General features: G+C 53.4%; 3 protein-coding genes and 1 long non-coding RNA gene across 4 annotated transcripts; 2 read left to right on the top strand and 2 right to left on the bottom strand.

Annotated features, from left to right (window-relative positions):
- Positions 1 to 86: 86 nt before the first annotated feature.
- Positions 87 to 1,287, bottom strand: RPS28 (ribosomal protein S28). The gene is made up of 4 exons (XM_011383281.2): positions 1,175 to 1,287; positions 1,031 to 1,078; positions 388 to 521; positions 87 to 166 (listed from the first exon to the last, which is right to left on the bottom strand). Exons 1-3 carry the CDS (start codon positions 1,211 to 1,213, stop codon positions 399 to 401), a joined length of 210 nt encoding a protein of 69 aa, XP_011381583.1. The 5' UTR covers positions 1,214 to 1,287; the 3' UTR covers positions 87 to 166; positions 388 to 398.
- A 2-nt stretch (positions 1,288 to 1,289) lies between these two features.
- NDUFA7 (NADH:ubiquinone oxidoreductase subunit A7) lies at positions 1,290 to 7,176 on the top strand. The gene is made up of 4 exons (XM_011383280.2): positions 1,290 to 1,430; positions 1,837 to 1,886; positions 4,063 to 4,212; positions 6,960 to 7,176. The coding sequence occupies exons 1-4, from the start codon at positions 1,314 to 1,316 to the stop codon at positions 7,048 to 7,050; spliced, it is 408 nt and encodes a 135-aa protein (XP_011381582.2). The 5' UTR covers positions 1,290 to 1,313; the 3' UTR covers positions 7,051 to 7,176.
- Positions 7,177 to 7,569: 393 nt separating this feature from the next.
- Positions 7,570 to 9,971, bottom strand: LOC111732972. Its single transcript, XR_002777775.1, has 3 exons — positions 9,838 to 9,971; positions 8,860 to 9,021; positions 7,570 to 8,730 (listed from the first exon to the last, which is right to left on the bottom strand). It is a non-coding gene; the product is annotated as an uncharacterized LOC111732972 (long non-coding RNA).
- Positions 9,428 to 14,623, top strand: CD320 (CD320 molecule). The gene is made up of 5 exons (XM_011383279.2): positions 9,428 to 9,617; positions 11,994 to 12,116; positions 12,437 to 12,670; positions 12,966 to 13,127; positions 13,300 to 14,623. The coding sequence occupies exons 1-5, from the start codon at positions 9,458 to 9,460 to the stop codon at positions 13,425 to 13,427; spliced, it is 807 nt and encodes a 268-aa protein (XP_011381581.1). The 5' UTR covers positions 9,428 to 9,457; the 3' UTR covers positions 13,428 to 14,623.
- Positions 14,624 to 15,123: the final 500 nt, after the last annotated feature.

Below are 15,123 nucleotides of genomic sequence, written 5' to 3'. Positions count from 1 at the left end.
TGCAAAATGCAAAGGGTCAGTGACCACCTGGGTGCCCTCACTGTAAGGTTTTATAAGCCCAGCGACAATCCAAACAAGAACTCAAATTTACCTACAATATAAATGCTTTATTAACAGTCGAAGGTCATTCCCATGAGCCAAGTGGTCCACCCAGACATCCAGGACCCTGGAAACACACAAGCATGAGATGCTGACAAGCCTTCCAGGAACTGTCAAACTTCCCACCCCCATCTTGCCAGTTTCAGCAGACATTTTGTACATCCCCACCCCCACCACAAACCCCTCACCCGTGGACTTGGCAAAACCTCTATACCACCAATCAAGAGTCTAACGGGCAGCGGCTCTCAGTCCGCTCTCCACCGCCCCCCATTGCAGTACTGCACTCACCAGACACAAAGTCAGCGCAGCCTCCGAGCCTCTCGCTCTGACTCCAATAGGGTGAGGACATCACCCTCGCGCACAGGGCCTTTCACGTTGCGGATGATGGAGCGGCTTGTGTCGTCCATGAATTCCACGCGCACCTATGGGACACACGGGGGGGAGGGGCGGGGACAGACGGAAAGGAATGTGAGACCGCCACAGATAAACACTGCGGGGTGGACAGCAGACCTGGATTCGAAGGGCGTGTAGGGGCCGGCCCAGAAATACCTAAAAAGAGGACTGACGATGGCTGGCAGGCAGGGCTGGGCAAGGAGAAAAGCCGAAAAGGGCAGAGACAGAGTGAACAAAGCTCTGGAGCACCAGAAGCAGCCACCAAGGGAGACAACTATAGCTCTGGGCACGTTGGGAACGGGAGCACACTCGGCAAGATGTGGAGCCAGAGTGGTCGTTGAGACGCGCTCAGCCAAAAGGAAGAGGTTCGTTGGAGCTCAGACCCGGCGGAAGGCAGGGCGTTGGTGAGGGTTCGCGCCCTCCAGGAGTCTTGGGATAAAAGGGACGTCAGTTCTCAGACGCCCAACTGGCAGGGCCTGGGACATGGAAGGGGAAAGGCATGGTTCAGACGAGGAGACGTCTGTATCCACCAGCTCACCTGCGTGCACTGTCCCTGGGAGCCGGTCCTGCCCAGCACCTTGGTGACCTGATAGAAAGAAGCTGGGGTCAGACCTGGCCCATCCTGTCCCTTTACCCCTTCCTTCCTCACTCCGGCCCTCAAAACCAGCCTCCCCCACCTCACCCTGGCTAGCTTGATAGGTTGCACACGGCTGGTATCCATAATGGCGGTAAGGCAGCGGTCCCGCGGAGAGGAATCACGTGCTCCGGGGAGAACTTTTATACAACGACCTAGCCACGCCCTGCCCCGCTCTCGCGAGACCATGCGCGCACTTCCCAGTAGCTACCGGGGTAGCGACGTCGCCGGCGCCCTTCACCGCGGTCAGAACATGGCGTCTGCTACTCGCCTAATCCAGAAGCTACGGAACTGGACCTCCGGGGTGCGCGAGCGGAAAGGGCCGTACTGGGGATTTGCGGGCTTCTTGCGCCCAGAACCCGCCCCTCCACTCCTTCCTTCACCCTGAGCCTGAAAGCATTAATGCCGAGATCGCCCTGGGCCGGAACCCCTCGCTCAGCCTAGGATCCTCAACTCCTCCTGACCCCTTCAGCTCGGGACACACCCCCAGCCCTTGGCCGGAGACCCACTCAGACCTGGCGTCTCTCTAGTCCCGGACCTTATTAGCCTTGGATCTGGTGTCTCCGGCCCCTGACCTCTCTCTTCACAGGGCACGTATCCTTGCCCCTAGCTGTCCATCTCCCGCTTTCTCTTTATTTGTTCATCCCCGGGCTGAACCTCCCCTCTCCTGGGGCAACCTGCTGGCTGACCTTCTTCCTCTCTTCCTACAGCAAAATTTGCAGGCGAAGCTCCAGCTGCGTTACCAGGAGGTCTCCAAGCGGTGAGCAGGCCCCGCTCGCTGCCCAAACCCTCGCCCTGTTCTCTCCTTCCTCCACCAAAAACAAAACTCTTGTTCCTTTAGACCCCTGAAGTCCTGGGCCAAAGTCTTGCCTTCAGCCCCCTGGCAGGCTGTGGAGGCAGAAGTTTGCCTTTAATCTCCCTGGACTCTGGTGACTGCTTCTCATGAAATATCCAGATTGGATGTGAATTCTGAGTGGGAGTTCTCATTATGATTTGCAGTCCTTGGTGTAGCCTTGCCAGTTAGTGTTATCATCCCCAAGCTACAGGTGAAAAAAATTTGAGGTGTGGAGAGACTAAATCGTTTGCTTAATCATTTGCTCAAGATAGAAAGTGACAGCTGGGACTTGAACCCAGAAGTGTCTTTATTTTAAACTCATTTATGTTCAAAAAAAATTACTTGATATTTACAAGCCCCTGCCATGTCCTCAGCCTTGGGGATACCAGTGAGAAAAAGAACAGTTCTCGTCCTCATTCCTTCCTATCCTAGGGAGAGCGAAACAGAGAGAAATAAACAGAGAAATAAAAAACGTTCTGGAATGCTCTGAAGACAAAAATGAATGAAAGTAAGCTGGAGAGTTGCTACCTCGGGTCAGGAAAAGTTCTTTTTCAGGGATTGACATTTGAGTTATTTGAATGATGAGAAGGAGCCAAAGGATAATTACTGAAAAAACATCTGGGCAGAGGGAACGGTAAGCACCAAGGCTGTGAGGTCCAACAGTGTCAGAAGTAGAGAGGAGGCCAGTGTGGCTGAAACACGTGGAGGAAAGGGAGATGGCAGTTATACAAAATCAGGGACAGGCAAAGGCAAGGCAGCCATGGAGGGTTAGCAGGGAAAGAAGAAAAATAGCATTAAAATAACCAATTGATTTGAGTGCCTGCACGTGAGTGCCTAATATCAAGAGTTTTAAATTGCTTTTCCATCCAGGGTAGTTGGGCAGATTGAGGAAATGGTTTTGTAAAATTTTCAGCTTTAGAATAATGGTGCCCACTGGTGAGATTCATTTCGGCCTTTCCGTTTAGCACTTTGTACCTTTTATAAGCTAGCTAGGTTGCAGAAAGCTATGGCCATGCCTGCAGAGGTCATCTCTGCACTTCAGGGGTTAAGCACATTCTAACTTCCACACCTTGAATATCAAGTTTTAAAAATTTGTTTTTACCTGTATTTCTCTTAAGATACACACACACACACACACACACACACACACACACACGTACACATACATATGTATACAATAGCTATCATGTGCTTTAAGAAAAACTTAAATCCTGGCAAAATGATGATTAGACAAAAAGGTTATTTAAAAACGTGTTTTTTAAACCACAGAATGGTTTATCAGGAATGAAAATGTTATCTTTTGGTGATTTTTTCCTCATCTTTTCTGTCCTCCCTCTCTGCTGTTTTCTAGGGAAGCTCCTCTTTTGTTTTGAGGTTGGGGTTTCTTTTTCAAGCTTCCAGCTTCTTTGTAAACTCACCCCAGGATTTAGCTCAATTCGGGACTGAGCTCTGTTCACCCCTCTCCCTGGCTGCAGCTATAATGAGGTGGCAGGAAATGCAGAGGCCTCGGAGGCTTGGGGAACAGCGTGCTCTTTGAGTAATAAGCCTTGATCCCAGAAGGTTCTCCAGGGAGTTCCTGAGATAACAGGAAACCCAAGAATTCTGTAGCCTGGGCTTTAGGCAGGAAGCCCCTCGGAATGAGCTACGTTTGGAGCTTGTTGCCCAGACGTTTACTAACTTAACTACTGGATACGTGGTGGGCAGAGCCTCACACCCTGGCTTCTTCATTTCCTGAGCATCTGCAGGTGAGGCCAGCTGTCAAGCTCTGGGCCATGGTAGGGTGGTGTCCAGTCTGCGCCTAGGTGTCCAGTCTGCGCCTGCTGCTTTTTTGGGCGGTTTCACAAAAGGTTGTCTGTCCATACACACCACATTGGTGGAAGGTGAGGGATCTGCAGTGGGACAGACCCAGGCCTCACCTTTCCACACTTGATATCCAAAGCCTGGGCTGCCACCTGCTTCTAGGCCCTGGACCTTTTTGGGCATGTCCCTCCATGACAGTGTACCAAAGAATACTTCTGGTCTGCAGCCTGTCCCAGTGACTAAGGCCAGGCAGTGAGAGCACTTATGGTTTTGCTTCAATGCTGAGGTTTTTTCTCTTCAGAACTCAGCCTCCTCCCAGGCTCCCTGTGGGCCCCAGCCACAAGCTCTCCAACAATTACTACTGCACTCGTGACGGCCGCCGGGAATCCATGCCACCTTCGATCGTCATGTCTTCACAGAAGGCACTGGTGTCAGGCAAGCCAGCAGGAAGGTAAGGATCCCACACACCCCTCTACAGCCAGCCCTTTCTCTTGCTTGTGCTTTTGAAGGACCCATTATCAAGTGTCAGCTGTGTCAACTGTGCTGCTAGCAGCTTTTCATCTGCAAGCTCATAACCCAGCGCAGTGTAGGAGTTAGGGCCTCAGCCAGGGCTTGGTTTCCTGCAAGGCAGACAAAGCTCTAGGATCCCTAAAAGGGTCCTGGGAGAAGCCCAAGTATTGTTGTATTGTAATTTTGTAATCTTTTTTAAAATATTGAGGTAAAATTGACATATGACATATAACATTGGTTCCTGATGTACAACATAATGATTTGATACTTGTATATATTGTGAAATGATCACCGTATATATTGCGAAACAGCACCGTAAGTGCTGTTAACGTTGATCACCTTACATAGTTAATTTTTTTGTGTGTGTGATGAGAGCTTTTAATGTCTACTCTTTTGGCAACTTTCAAACCAGCTATACAGTATTGTTAACTATAATCACCATGCTGTACATTGCATTTCCAGGACTTATTTATCTTATAAATAGAAGTTTGTACCTTTTGACCCCTTTTCCCTACCCATCACCTTCCACCCCTGGCAACCACCAATTTGTTCTTTGTATTGATGAGAAATTTTTTTTTTGTATTCTTTATATAAATGAGAACATACAGTCCTTATCTTTCTATGACTTATTTCGTTTCGCAAAATGCCCTCAAGGTCCATCCATGTCACAAATGCAAGATTTCATTCTTTTTTATGGATGAATAACATTGGATGCGTGTGCACGCGTGTGTGCGCGCGCGCGCACACACACACACACACACACACACACAGAATTTCTTCATATTTTAAAAAGAGAACTGTATAAGCCTCACGCCTCTCAAAACTTGGTTTGTTCCCTAGCTTCAGGTGCTTTCTCTTAAATAAATAGGGGCAAAAACTTTTAAAGAGTAGTCCATTTAGGCTGCTATGACAGAATACTATAGTCTGGGTGGCTTATAAACAATAGAAACTTAAAGTTTTGGAGGCTGGAAGTCCAAGATCAAGGTGCTGACCGATTTCGTGTCTGGCGAGGGCACTCTTCTTGGTTCATACATGGCATCTTCTTGCTGTGTCCTCACATGGTGGAAGGGGCAAGGGATCTCTAGGGTCTCTTGTAACAGCACTTACCCCATTCACAGGGATTCCTCCCTTATGACTTAAGCATCTCCCAAAGGCCCCACCTAATAACATCACATTGGGGGTTAGGATTTCAACATGAATTTGTTAGGGGGCGGGGACACAGACATTCAGTGTATAGCAAAATTGTTATGAGGGTTTATCCTCAATATTTGTGAGGTCTTAGAATGGTGTCAGTGCCATGTGCATCTCCTAATAATGCTATGAGTTAGGCAGTGATGGCCCCTGTTGCAAGAGAAGAAATCAAGGCACAGAGAGGCCAAGTAACCTGCCTGGGTCACTCAAACAGCAGGTGGCAGAAGCAGGATGTCAAACTATATTCTGCATCGGTATCTGGGCTCTGCAGCTGATTCATCATTATGTGGTCTGGGGCCAGTCCTTCAGCCTCAGTTTCTTCATTTGTAAAATGGGGACAGTGGGCTTACAGTGTGATGAGATCTGTAAGGTGATAAGGCTAGCCAGGGTCTGTTGTGAACTTAGAACTCAGTGAATGGTCTGTGTCGTAGTCCTTATTACCTTCAGATTCACAAGAATCTAGCACCAGCCTGGGGCAAAAGCTCTGCTCTCCCACACCATCTGTCCCGGATGTCTGCATTTCCTAGGGAGGCTGCCTTCTGCCTCTTCTACCTCTTCGCACTCTTGGGAGAGTGGGAGGCCCTCGAACCTGTGGCCTCCTCCTCAGTGAGAGCCTGCCCGCCCGCCTCTCTTTCTTTTATAGTGTGTGCAAGCCTCTCTAAGCCTAGGCCCCAGGGGCTCAGGAGTGTGTGGGGGTGGCACTTACCTTGGATATGCTGGCAATGACTCTTTGGGGTTTACCTGGGGCCAACCCTGGGCCAAAGGGTGTATTTTCAGTTGCACATTGACTCTGCCGCATCAGACTGAGGCCAGGGCCTGGTCTTAGTGCTGTGCCCACTTGCAGTTCCTGCTGTGTAGCAGTTGCTCAGCACCTGTGAGAAGAGCAGTGGGCATATATCACCTGATTGCTTGGCCCTTTTGCCAGTATCTCGTTTGGGGGCTTGGAGTGGGGTGCTTGTCTACCCTAGGGCTGGGATGCTAGAGGAGGAGCCCAGCTATTTATAGTCAGTTCTGGGCCAAGAAGCCAGGGTGGGCAGGCTGACCTCAGGGTAGAAAGGGGGCTGGCCAGCCCCCAGCAAGAATAGGCTGACCCTTGGGGGGACCCCGTTGGAGGGGTTTAGATATTCTAAAACAGTGGTCTCCAACGTCTTTGGCATCAGGGACCAGTGCTCCTATGAGACTCTAATGCCTGATGATCTGAGGTGGAGCCGAGGCGGTGATCCTAGTGCTGGGGAGCAGCTGCAAATACAGGAGAAGCTTCGCTTACCTGCCGCTTATCTCCCGTGCAGCCGGGTTCCTAACAGGCCATGGACCGGTACCAGTCCGCGGCCTGAGGGTTGGGGACCCCATTCTAAAACACTCTGCACTCTGGCCTCCAGCTCCAGATCTAGTCTGAACAGGTGTGTTTGTGCCAGGGCAGGTGCGGTCCCTCTCAGGTCCCTCCACACTGCTCTTTGGAAACCTGGCCCTAACCCTAGTATTTCATTCCTCTTCCAGCTCAGCTGTGGAAGCCACTGAGAAGAAAGCAGTGACACCGGCTCCTCCCATACAGAGGTGGGAGCTGTCCCAGGACCAGCCTTATCTGTGACATTGTGCTCTGGGCCACCTGGCTGTGCCCTCAGGGCCACCTGAGTGTTGCCCCTCCTTGTCTTTCCTACTGGGAGAATATGAGCTAATTTATGACAAATATATCGTGAGCTCTGGTATCACTTCATTTTTACTTTTAAAATGACACATGGCTTATTTGGATTTCGGGGTGAAGTTGGGATCAAATCTCTTAATTCTGTCAGCAGTCCAGAAGGAGGGGAGGGATAGTGGTCCTTGGGCTCTAGGGTGACATGGCACAATCAGATGACATGTTGAAGGGGGCCCAGAGAGGTCCCTGTCCCTTCCCTAAGGACCTGGTTCTATCTGTGAGAGTGGTGGGCTGGACATCAGGGCCTCTGCAGGCTTGGGGGCACTGACTATGAAGGACAACGGGGCCAAACACACACTGCTCACTTCCCTCTTGAGAGCTCCCCCAGCCACTGCTCATGTGGTCATTGGCCAGCACCCTCCCACTGCAGCACCTGCCTGACCTTGACCACCCTGCAGCTCAGCAGAAGACAGCAGGGTGGCTCATGGGTAAAGCTCACCCAGGGCAGGTGAGAAGAGGCGTCCCTGAGCCAGAAACCTTTCTGCTTGGGCCTGGGGTTGCGCCTGGGGTTGCGAGGCAGAGCCAGCCCAGGAAAGGACGGAGGAATGAAAAGGAGAGTGAAAGCTGAAAGGGAAGTGGCCTCAGTCTGGCTGCAGGAGCAGTGGGGAGCCATGCAGTGACCTCAAGTGGGGAGTGTTGTGGCTGTCCCATAGAAGAACTCTAGCCCTTCAGTAGCTTAAGATCAGCTGTGTGCCAGGAGAGTGGAAGCAGAGAGCCAGACAGGAAAGGGTCACAGTCGCAGGCAGGAGGTATAAGTGTCCCAGAGTGGGCATGTCAAACGCTGAAAGCTCATCAGAGGGAGTGAGCCCCGTGGGCTGAAGCCCCTGTGAAGACTTCCTGGAGGAGGTGGGATTTGGTTGGGGCACATGATGACTGGTTCAGGAAGATCAGGAGGGAGGAAGGCTGGGCAGGGTGTGTGGAGGGCAACCCTGGAGGGCCTTGGGAGATCACAGGCAAGATGCGTATTGAAGGTCTTGGAATAGTTTTATGATCCAGACTTGAAATTTGCTAATGAAGTGGAGTAAGAAAGAGGTCTGACACCTGAGGTCTTTCTGTGTGCTAGGTACTATCCTGAACGCTCTCTATTCATGACTCAGCTCCTTCCTGGAGCAATCCTGTGAGTCATCGCTGTTGCCATACCCCCTGACAGAAGAACTGAGGCGTAGAAAGTCCAAGAATGGCTTCTTCAGCTTTTCTCCCTGTACCCCAGGTGTCTCCCTTACCAAGATGCCAAGCCTCAAAAGTGAGGCGTTCGCCGCCCCCGCCCCTTGCAGTCCTATCCACCTGCCTCTTTACGCGTGCACCTTTGCTTTATCTTATTTTCCATGGAAATCTGGGAGATTATCAGAAAATGTGTCTACTCCAAAAGCACCTATAACCTCCAACATTTTCAAATAGTGAAGGAGGCCATCGACCTGCAAATAGTTTCTTCTGTGAAAATCTAGATGCTTTAGTGCAGCTTCATTGGAAATGGGGTGGTAGACACTTGCATACCTGTCTTAACGCTGAGGGACAGTGACTCGCCTGGGGTCTTGCTGGCAGTTGGACACGCTGCATCTCTGGAAGGCAGAGCTGTAGATAATATTTTCAAGAAGAAAACAGCAGTCACATTGGCTTTCTAGAAAGCTTGCAGAAGGTCTCATTTTATGTACCTCCTGGGTGAGCGTGAGTAGAGAAAACCCCAGGACTGCCATCACATACCTTGTTCTGGAACTGAGTGATACCCACATCCCTGTGAGGGGTCCGTGAGGGCTAAGTGAGGCAGTGAGCATGAGTGAGCGTGGATGAGCGCATCTGGGTGCCGGGACAGAGGGCCGAGGATGGAGGCCAAGAACTAGATCTGATATTCCAGTGGGAATCACACTAAATCAAAATAAGTAAATATATAATTTGTCGAGTGCACAAAAGAAGCAGTTGGAGGGTGAGAGAATGGGGTGTGCTTGAGGGGAGCGGCTGCCATATTAAATAAGGTAATTAGTATATTTGCTGCAGGACGCATATAGAACGTTAAATATTATTAATAAATATATATATATATAGTGAGTAGACACCTACAAGTTCGTTTCCATCCCCAGAAGTTTCTAATTTCAAGTGGGCCCTATCCATACCATTCAACCATTCAGTATACTTTTTCATTGGGAAAATTGGGGGCAGAGCCTCAAATCGTGGGTCTCCTCGTAGTCGGGCATTTACGGTAGGCTGAGCCGCGGGACCTGGAGACTTGGAGGCGTGGGCCCAGCCCCGGCCTGTGCGCATGCGTGCGCGGGGATAAAAGCCAGGCCCCGAGGGCGCGCAGCCTATGCCGGGCTGGGGCGGCGTGTGGAGCCGCTGGATGGCACTGTGGGGATCACAGCGGACCGCGGCCCTGGACCTGGCACTGTGGTTGCTGCTCGGCTTCAGGCTGGGCCTGGAGGCCGCCCCGACTTCGGTTACGACCCGGTCCCCGGTTCAGGCCCCAGGTGAGTGAGCTCCGCGCAGCCCGCGCGCCAGTTCCGCGGGCAGCCTAGCTTCATCCCCGCGCGCTGGCCATGCTTCGACGTGGGCTGCGCCACTTGTCGGTCTGGGACACTCCCCTAGCTCCTGACCAATGGTTCGGTAGCCCAGCCATTGGGTGAGCCATCCTCAGTCTGGGGACTCTGTCAGCCTTTACCCTGCTTCGGTCCTTCTCACACTCCGCACCTGCTTTGCTTTGTCTTGCTCCATCGTCACCTCCACGCCGCCCTTCAGCCAGCATGGTCAGGAAGGGTCGCGGCAGGCTCTGGTGTCGGACCTCTAACTGCGCGGGGCCGTTCGCCTGGTACCTCCCCTAGCAGCCGCACCTTTCAAACCCTCGTGCCTGAGCTGAGGCCCTGTGGCTCTTCCCTGGGCGATGCTCTACCCCGCAAATCTCTGCACCTTCCTCCTCCGGCCTTAGAGAACGAAAAGTTTCCCTCCCATGTGACCCCTGGCCTAAATGTTAGGTAGGTGACTGTCTGAGGTTCCCAGAGGCAACTGGGTGAGTTGGAGTGGCCTCCCTGTGCGCACAGGAGCCCCTGATTTTCAGCTGTGAGCTCAGGTTCACACATTTACGCTGCTCTCCCCTTTTATCTGGTCCCCTGCCTCACTCCAAAGTCCCTTCAGGTTAAACATTCCTGGTTCCTCCATGTTAACCAAATACCCAACTCTTTACAGACACGCAGTCTCCTCCTCAGGACACTCAGGTAGGGACTCCTAACTGCCCCTTTTACAGGTGAGAAAACTAAGGCTGGGAGGAGAAGTCACTGGCTGCTCCAACTCCCGTCTGACTCCGCAGCTGCTCTACTGCTCACTTTTCAGAGGAACACGCACTGCAGCCGGCCAGGGAAGGAGGTTGTTGGTTGTCTAGGCCAGGAGTAGCTAGCCCTGGGGCGGAAGCCTCGCCCACAGGCTGCCTGTCCCCATGGACAGGAAAGGAAGCCGGCTCCAGCTTGTCCACAGCTTTTCCTGGCTCCATCGAGCTCAGGGACTGTGTGACCCACAGCTGCAGTTGGGCTTGGAGGCCTGAGGAGGTGCCAACCGTGGAGAGTCGGGGTTTGGAGTAAAAAAGGGGAAGTGGACCAGCATTGGATGGAGTGGGGCTAGGCTGGGGCTAGCCAGGTGATTGCCACCCATCTTGCTGCACCACTCAGGTTCCAGGCCCTTCTGTGCCCCTCCCGATCAGCAAAGGACCTGAGCTTCACTGCCCAGGGTCCAGAAAGGTTAAGATCTCATCTTAGTGTGACCTGTGTCTACTTGTTGTCAGGCACTGCCCTAGGCTTGTGGTCACAAGGTCAGCCCTGACACACTGAGTGTCCAGTCTATGCGGGTACCAGTTTAAGGACCTTGTTATAAGTAAGAAGAATAGACTTAGGGGTCTTTGAGAGGGGCATGAGATCCCACCCAGGAAATAGTCTGAGATCTGAAGGCTGAGGAGGAAATGACCAGTACAGAGAGGAGGGAAGAAAGGGTGCACTGGGCCGGGGGAACAGCATGGGCAAAGGCCCCGAGGTGGAGCAATCCAGACCTCTTGGAGATGCGGCGAAGAGACCAGGACAGAGCGAGCTGGGTGAAGAGCATGTGGGAGGAGGTGCAGTTCCAGGAAAGGTTCAGGGCTGGGCCAGGACTTGCAGCCACACGGAGGAAATAGCATTTGGTCGAGAGGGCCAGGGGACCAGGGATGGTTTTGAGCAGAGGGCAAGGGTGCGGGTGACCAAACGCTGGTAATCTGAGAGGTCTCCCGTGTCTGAATGGAGATGGGGGTGGGGCCTGTTGAGGAGGTGGCACATTCCGGGTGGAGAAAGTGGGTCAGATCTGGGAGGAATTTAGGAGCTGAGTTGACAAAGCAGGTCCCATACCCAAGACCTCAGTTTCCCCTTTGCTAAGCGGGTGGGATGGAACAGGCCCTGCTGACCCTGACTGTGGGCCTGATCCAGGGCAGGTTCAGAGATGGCCCCTCCGCCAATCTGTTTAACTACTGGGCTTGAAGAGACTCCTGGGGAGACTGCCTTGCTATTCGGAGCCTGGTAAAGACTCTAGGATCAGAGACCTGGGTTCGGTCCTTGACTCTGCCATTGGCTCTGCTGCCTTGGGCCTTAACCGCTCTGCAGTGTCTGCTGTGGAGTGGGGATTGAAGTGGAACCTGTGCGGGAAGCCTCGTGGTGAGGCCGTGGACTCCTCTGCTCCAAGCCCCACACACAGTGGGTCCTCAGCAAAGGGTGGCCACCAATGTAGTTCCAGTACCCTGAGACCTGGCCTGTCTTCTGGTGGTCGTGGCCTGTGACCACTGGGCTTCTGGAGAGGGGTCCAAACTCCAGGCCTCACTTGTGTGCATCTTGTAGGATCCACTGCAGACTCGTGTATGCCCACCGAATTCCAATGCCGCACCAGTGGCTTCTGCGTGCCCCTCAGCTGGCACTGTGATGGTGACCAGGACTGCTCCGATGGCAGCGATGAGGAGTGCAGTGAGTGGCCTTGTCCGGGGGCGGGGCTCCCAGGGGCTGGAACCTAGGAGATGGTGCTTGTGGATGGGGCCTGAGGGTAGGTGGGACTTGCAAGGAGGGAAGTCTGGGTCTCACGCTTGAGAAGAGGTAGGTTTACAGGGAGGCAGAGGTGGTTGGGCCTTGGGAGAAGGAGCTTGCTGGTAGGGGCGGAGTCTTTAGTACTGGTGGGCCCTATAGCTTCCGCTGTCCTTGGAAGGCACGGCTTGCAGGGGAGTGGGCCGTGAAAAGTACCTGGGCCGTGTTGTGGGGGTGTTTGGGACCTGACTGACCCTGTACTTCAGAGATAGAGCCGTGTGCCCAGGATGGGCAGTGCCCGCCGCCCATGGAAAACCCCTGCTCTTGTGACAGCATCGATGACTGCCACGATGGAATCGACAAGAACCTTCTCAACTGCAGCAGACAGCCCTGCAGGGCAGGAGAGCTTCACTGCCCCCTGAGCAGTACTTGCATCCCACACACGTGGCTCTGTGATGGGCACCCAGACTGTCCTGATTCCAGTGATGAGCTTGGCTGTGGTATATGCCATGGGACTGCATTATGCCTGTCTCGGTGGGGAGGGTGGTCATTAGACAAGGATGCCTGACACTTCCAGTGCATGACGAGGCTGGGGGTGTAAACACATGCGTATGCTGGTGTCTGTATTTCCATGGGGGCAGTGAGAGGTCACTCCCAGCAGCAGTGCCCACCAGTCTCATTCATGCTGGGATGGAAGATGAGCCACAAGGTCCTCCACAGACACCTGGAACATCTGTTCATCGCCACACCTCAGGTGCCCCGTCTCCAGCTAATGAATGCCTGGACTTATTACAGGAACTGAGACCCTCCAGGAAGGCACGTCTGTGGGGACGCCTGTGACCTCAGTGACCCTGGAGAGTGTCACCTATCCCAAGAATGCCACAACCACCTTAGTCGGCGACCAGAACTCAGTTCAGTCCAGAAACAGAAATGCCTACGGGGTTATCGTAGCTGCCGGTATGATGAACAGGCCCACCTGCTTCTCTTGGGGCCTGGGGCAGCTCCTCCTGGGAGCTGGGGCTCGGGGAGGGAATAGGCTGCAGACCCCCATCTCAGTGTGTCAGGAGCTTGGCGAGTGAGGGGGCTCCTGCCACCCCCTCACCTACTCCCATTTGTCTTTTCCCCGTAGCACTGCTAAGCGCAGGTCTGGTTGCTGCCGTTCTGCTTGCGATATCCCGGCTCTGTGCTCCACTGGGGCTGCTGGTGACCGTGAAGGAGTCCCTGATGCTGTCAGAGAGGAAGTCCTCACTGCTCTGAGGACAAGCTCTTGTCATATCACCTGGGCCCTGAGTGTGGCAACTATGGGGACATGTGCACTGTGACTAACACACCAGCCTTCAGGCATGGGTTCTTCTGGCTACACAGACTGCAGACCTGAGCTCCTGCACATGTGACCTGGAGACTGGAGGTGCTTGGGCCCTCCCCCGGATGCGGGGAGCCTGGATGGGGAGCACGCCCCGGCCGGAACCAAGGGGCTGGCCTCCAGCTGCCCCCAGGGGTGGCCGCATGCTTAGACACTCCTGCTGCCCCCATCTGAGGGCGGTGATTAAAGTTAGTTTACATCCTTTGCCTGACTCTGGGCCTCAGTCTCCCCTTGCCCAGGCAGCCTGGGGTCTTGGCTGCAGCCCCTCCTCTGTGCTGGAGCACCCAGCCCTGGCCCCCACCATCAGCCATTCTGCTTCTGGCTTCCTGGGGTCTGGAGCAGGAGCAGTGGGGCCAGGGCGGCAGGGCCGTGTGCATTACCTACAGGCTTCTGCAAAGAGCGTGGACAGTGCCTCCTGGAGTCCTGGGGACTCTCATCCATCACGACTGACTCTTCTTTAAGATGGAAGCTGGGTGTCCTGCATTGATCTCTGCTCCACCCCATTTTAAAATGTAGGTTTTATTCAAGTATGGTGAGGCTGGTAGATCAGGGAAGACTGCCATTGAAAAGACACTTAATAAATCATAATTCCTAAGAAAAGAGGGCACACCATGTCACTCAGAGCCACATGGGGCAGCACCAGGGCAGTCAGGAGGCGGTGTTGGGAGGAGTGTGGGCCAGAGCTTCATTATAGTTTCCACCAGAAGCAACGGGTGAGCGAGGATGAGCAGGCATGGGGTTGCTGTCTGTTGTGTAAGTCGTAGCCTGTTGACAGGGATGTGCCTGAGACACTCACCTGGGTCTGTATTACTTGTGCTGCCCCCACAGACATATCTTTTGCAACGGATGCCTGGGCAAGTGAGAACTTATTCTCAGGTGCTTACATTATATTATCCCTAGTTGTCTGGCCCTGGAGTAATGGGGCAGAGGAATAGGAGCTCTGGATTGGTTGGTTTGCTTTGGAAAGGAGAATCGTTTCTTATCTCTAAGAACCAGCTAACCCGGAGGGACAATCTGTCCCTGGTTAGGGAAACCCCGGTTGCCAGAGCATGAAGAATACAGAAAAATAAAAATAACAATGGAATCAACATGCACCCCGAATGCTGAGTGATGAGAACAAGCCTCTTCTTTGACCCTCAGTTTCTCATCACTAGGGTGGCCAGGGCCCAGGTAGCCTGCTGGGAACCTCACTGACATCTTTGGAGGTGGTGTCTGCCACCAGCTGGCCCTGTGCAGCCCAGCGCTGGGGGAGCACCCGGGGTCCTCTGCAGGGTCTCAGGGCTCCCAGGTCTGGCAAGAAGCCGGCCCCTTACACAAGATGCTGGGGAGGGATAGATTAAGTGGGTGCAGCAGGAGGCCTTCCTAGAGCGGGTAAAGCTTGGCTTTGGAACCCTGCTACCCCGTGGAGGTAGGTGCTTGAGGTGGTTTTGGAGTCTGAGCCTCAGGCAGTGCGTTGGGGGCTGAGTTCTCCATTGGGCAGCAGGAGTCGAGGCATAGAAGGTGGGCTACAGCCAGGATAGGGGGCATTGGACCGATGGCGGAGCAGAGGGTGCCCCGCTTCCTTACAAAGCCTTCCCTCGGCACCCTCTG

Source organism: Pteropus vampyrus, unplaced genomic scaffold, assembly GCF_000151845.1.
Source record: "Pteropus vampyrus isolate Shadow unplaced genomic scaffold, Pvam_2.0 Scaffold510, whole genome shotgun sequence".
NCBI classification, from domain to species: domain Eukaryota; kingdom Metazoa; phylum Chordata; class Mammalia; order Chiroptera; family Pteropodidae; genus Pteropus; species Pteropus vampyrus.
This window is presented reverse-complemented; position numbering and strand designations above follow the sequence as displayed.

Coding starts and splice junctions, on each gene's coding strand:
- NDUFA7 (XM_011383280.2), top strand. CDS start 1,314: ATGCGCGCACTTCCCAGTAGCTACCGGGGTAGCGACGTCGCCGGCGCC. Junction 1,431..1,836: donor TACGGAACTGGACCTCCGGG/GTGCGCGAGCGG, acceptor CTCTTCCTACAG/CAAAATTTGCAGGCGAAGCT. Junction 1,887..4,062: donor TACCAGGAGGTCTCCAAGCG/GTGAGCAGGCCC, acceptor TTTTCTCTTCAG/AACTCAGCCTCCTCCCAGGC.
- CD320 (XM_011383279.2), top strand. CDS start 9,458: ATGCCGGGCTGGGGCGGCGTGTGGAGCCGCTGGATGGCACTGTGGGGA. Junction 12,671..12,965: donor CAGTGATGAGCTTGGCTGTG/GTATATGCCATG, acceptor GACTTATTACAG/GAACTGAGACCCTCCAGGAA. Junction 13,128..13,299: donor CGGGGTTATCGTAGCTGCCG/GTATGATGAACA, acceptor TTTTCCCCGTAG/CACTGCTAAGCGCAGGTCTG.
- RPS28 (XM_011383281.2), bottom strand. CDS start 1,213: ATGGATACCAGCCGTGTGCAACCTATCAAGCTAGCCAGG. Junction 1,079..1,174: donor AACCTATCAAGCTAGCCAGG/GTGAGGTGGGGG, acceptor TCTTTCTATCAG/GTCACCAAGGTGCTGGGCAG. Junction 522..1,030: donor CCCAGGGACAGTGCACGCAG/GTGAGCTGGTGG, acceptor TGTGTCCCATAG/GTGCGCGTGGAATTCATGGA.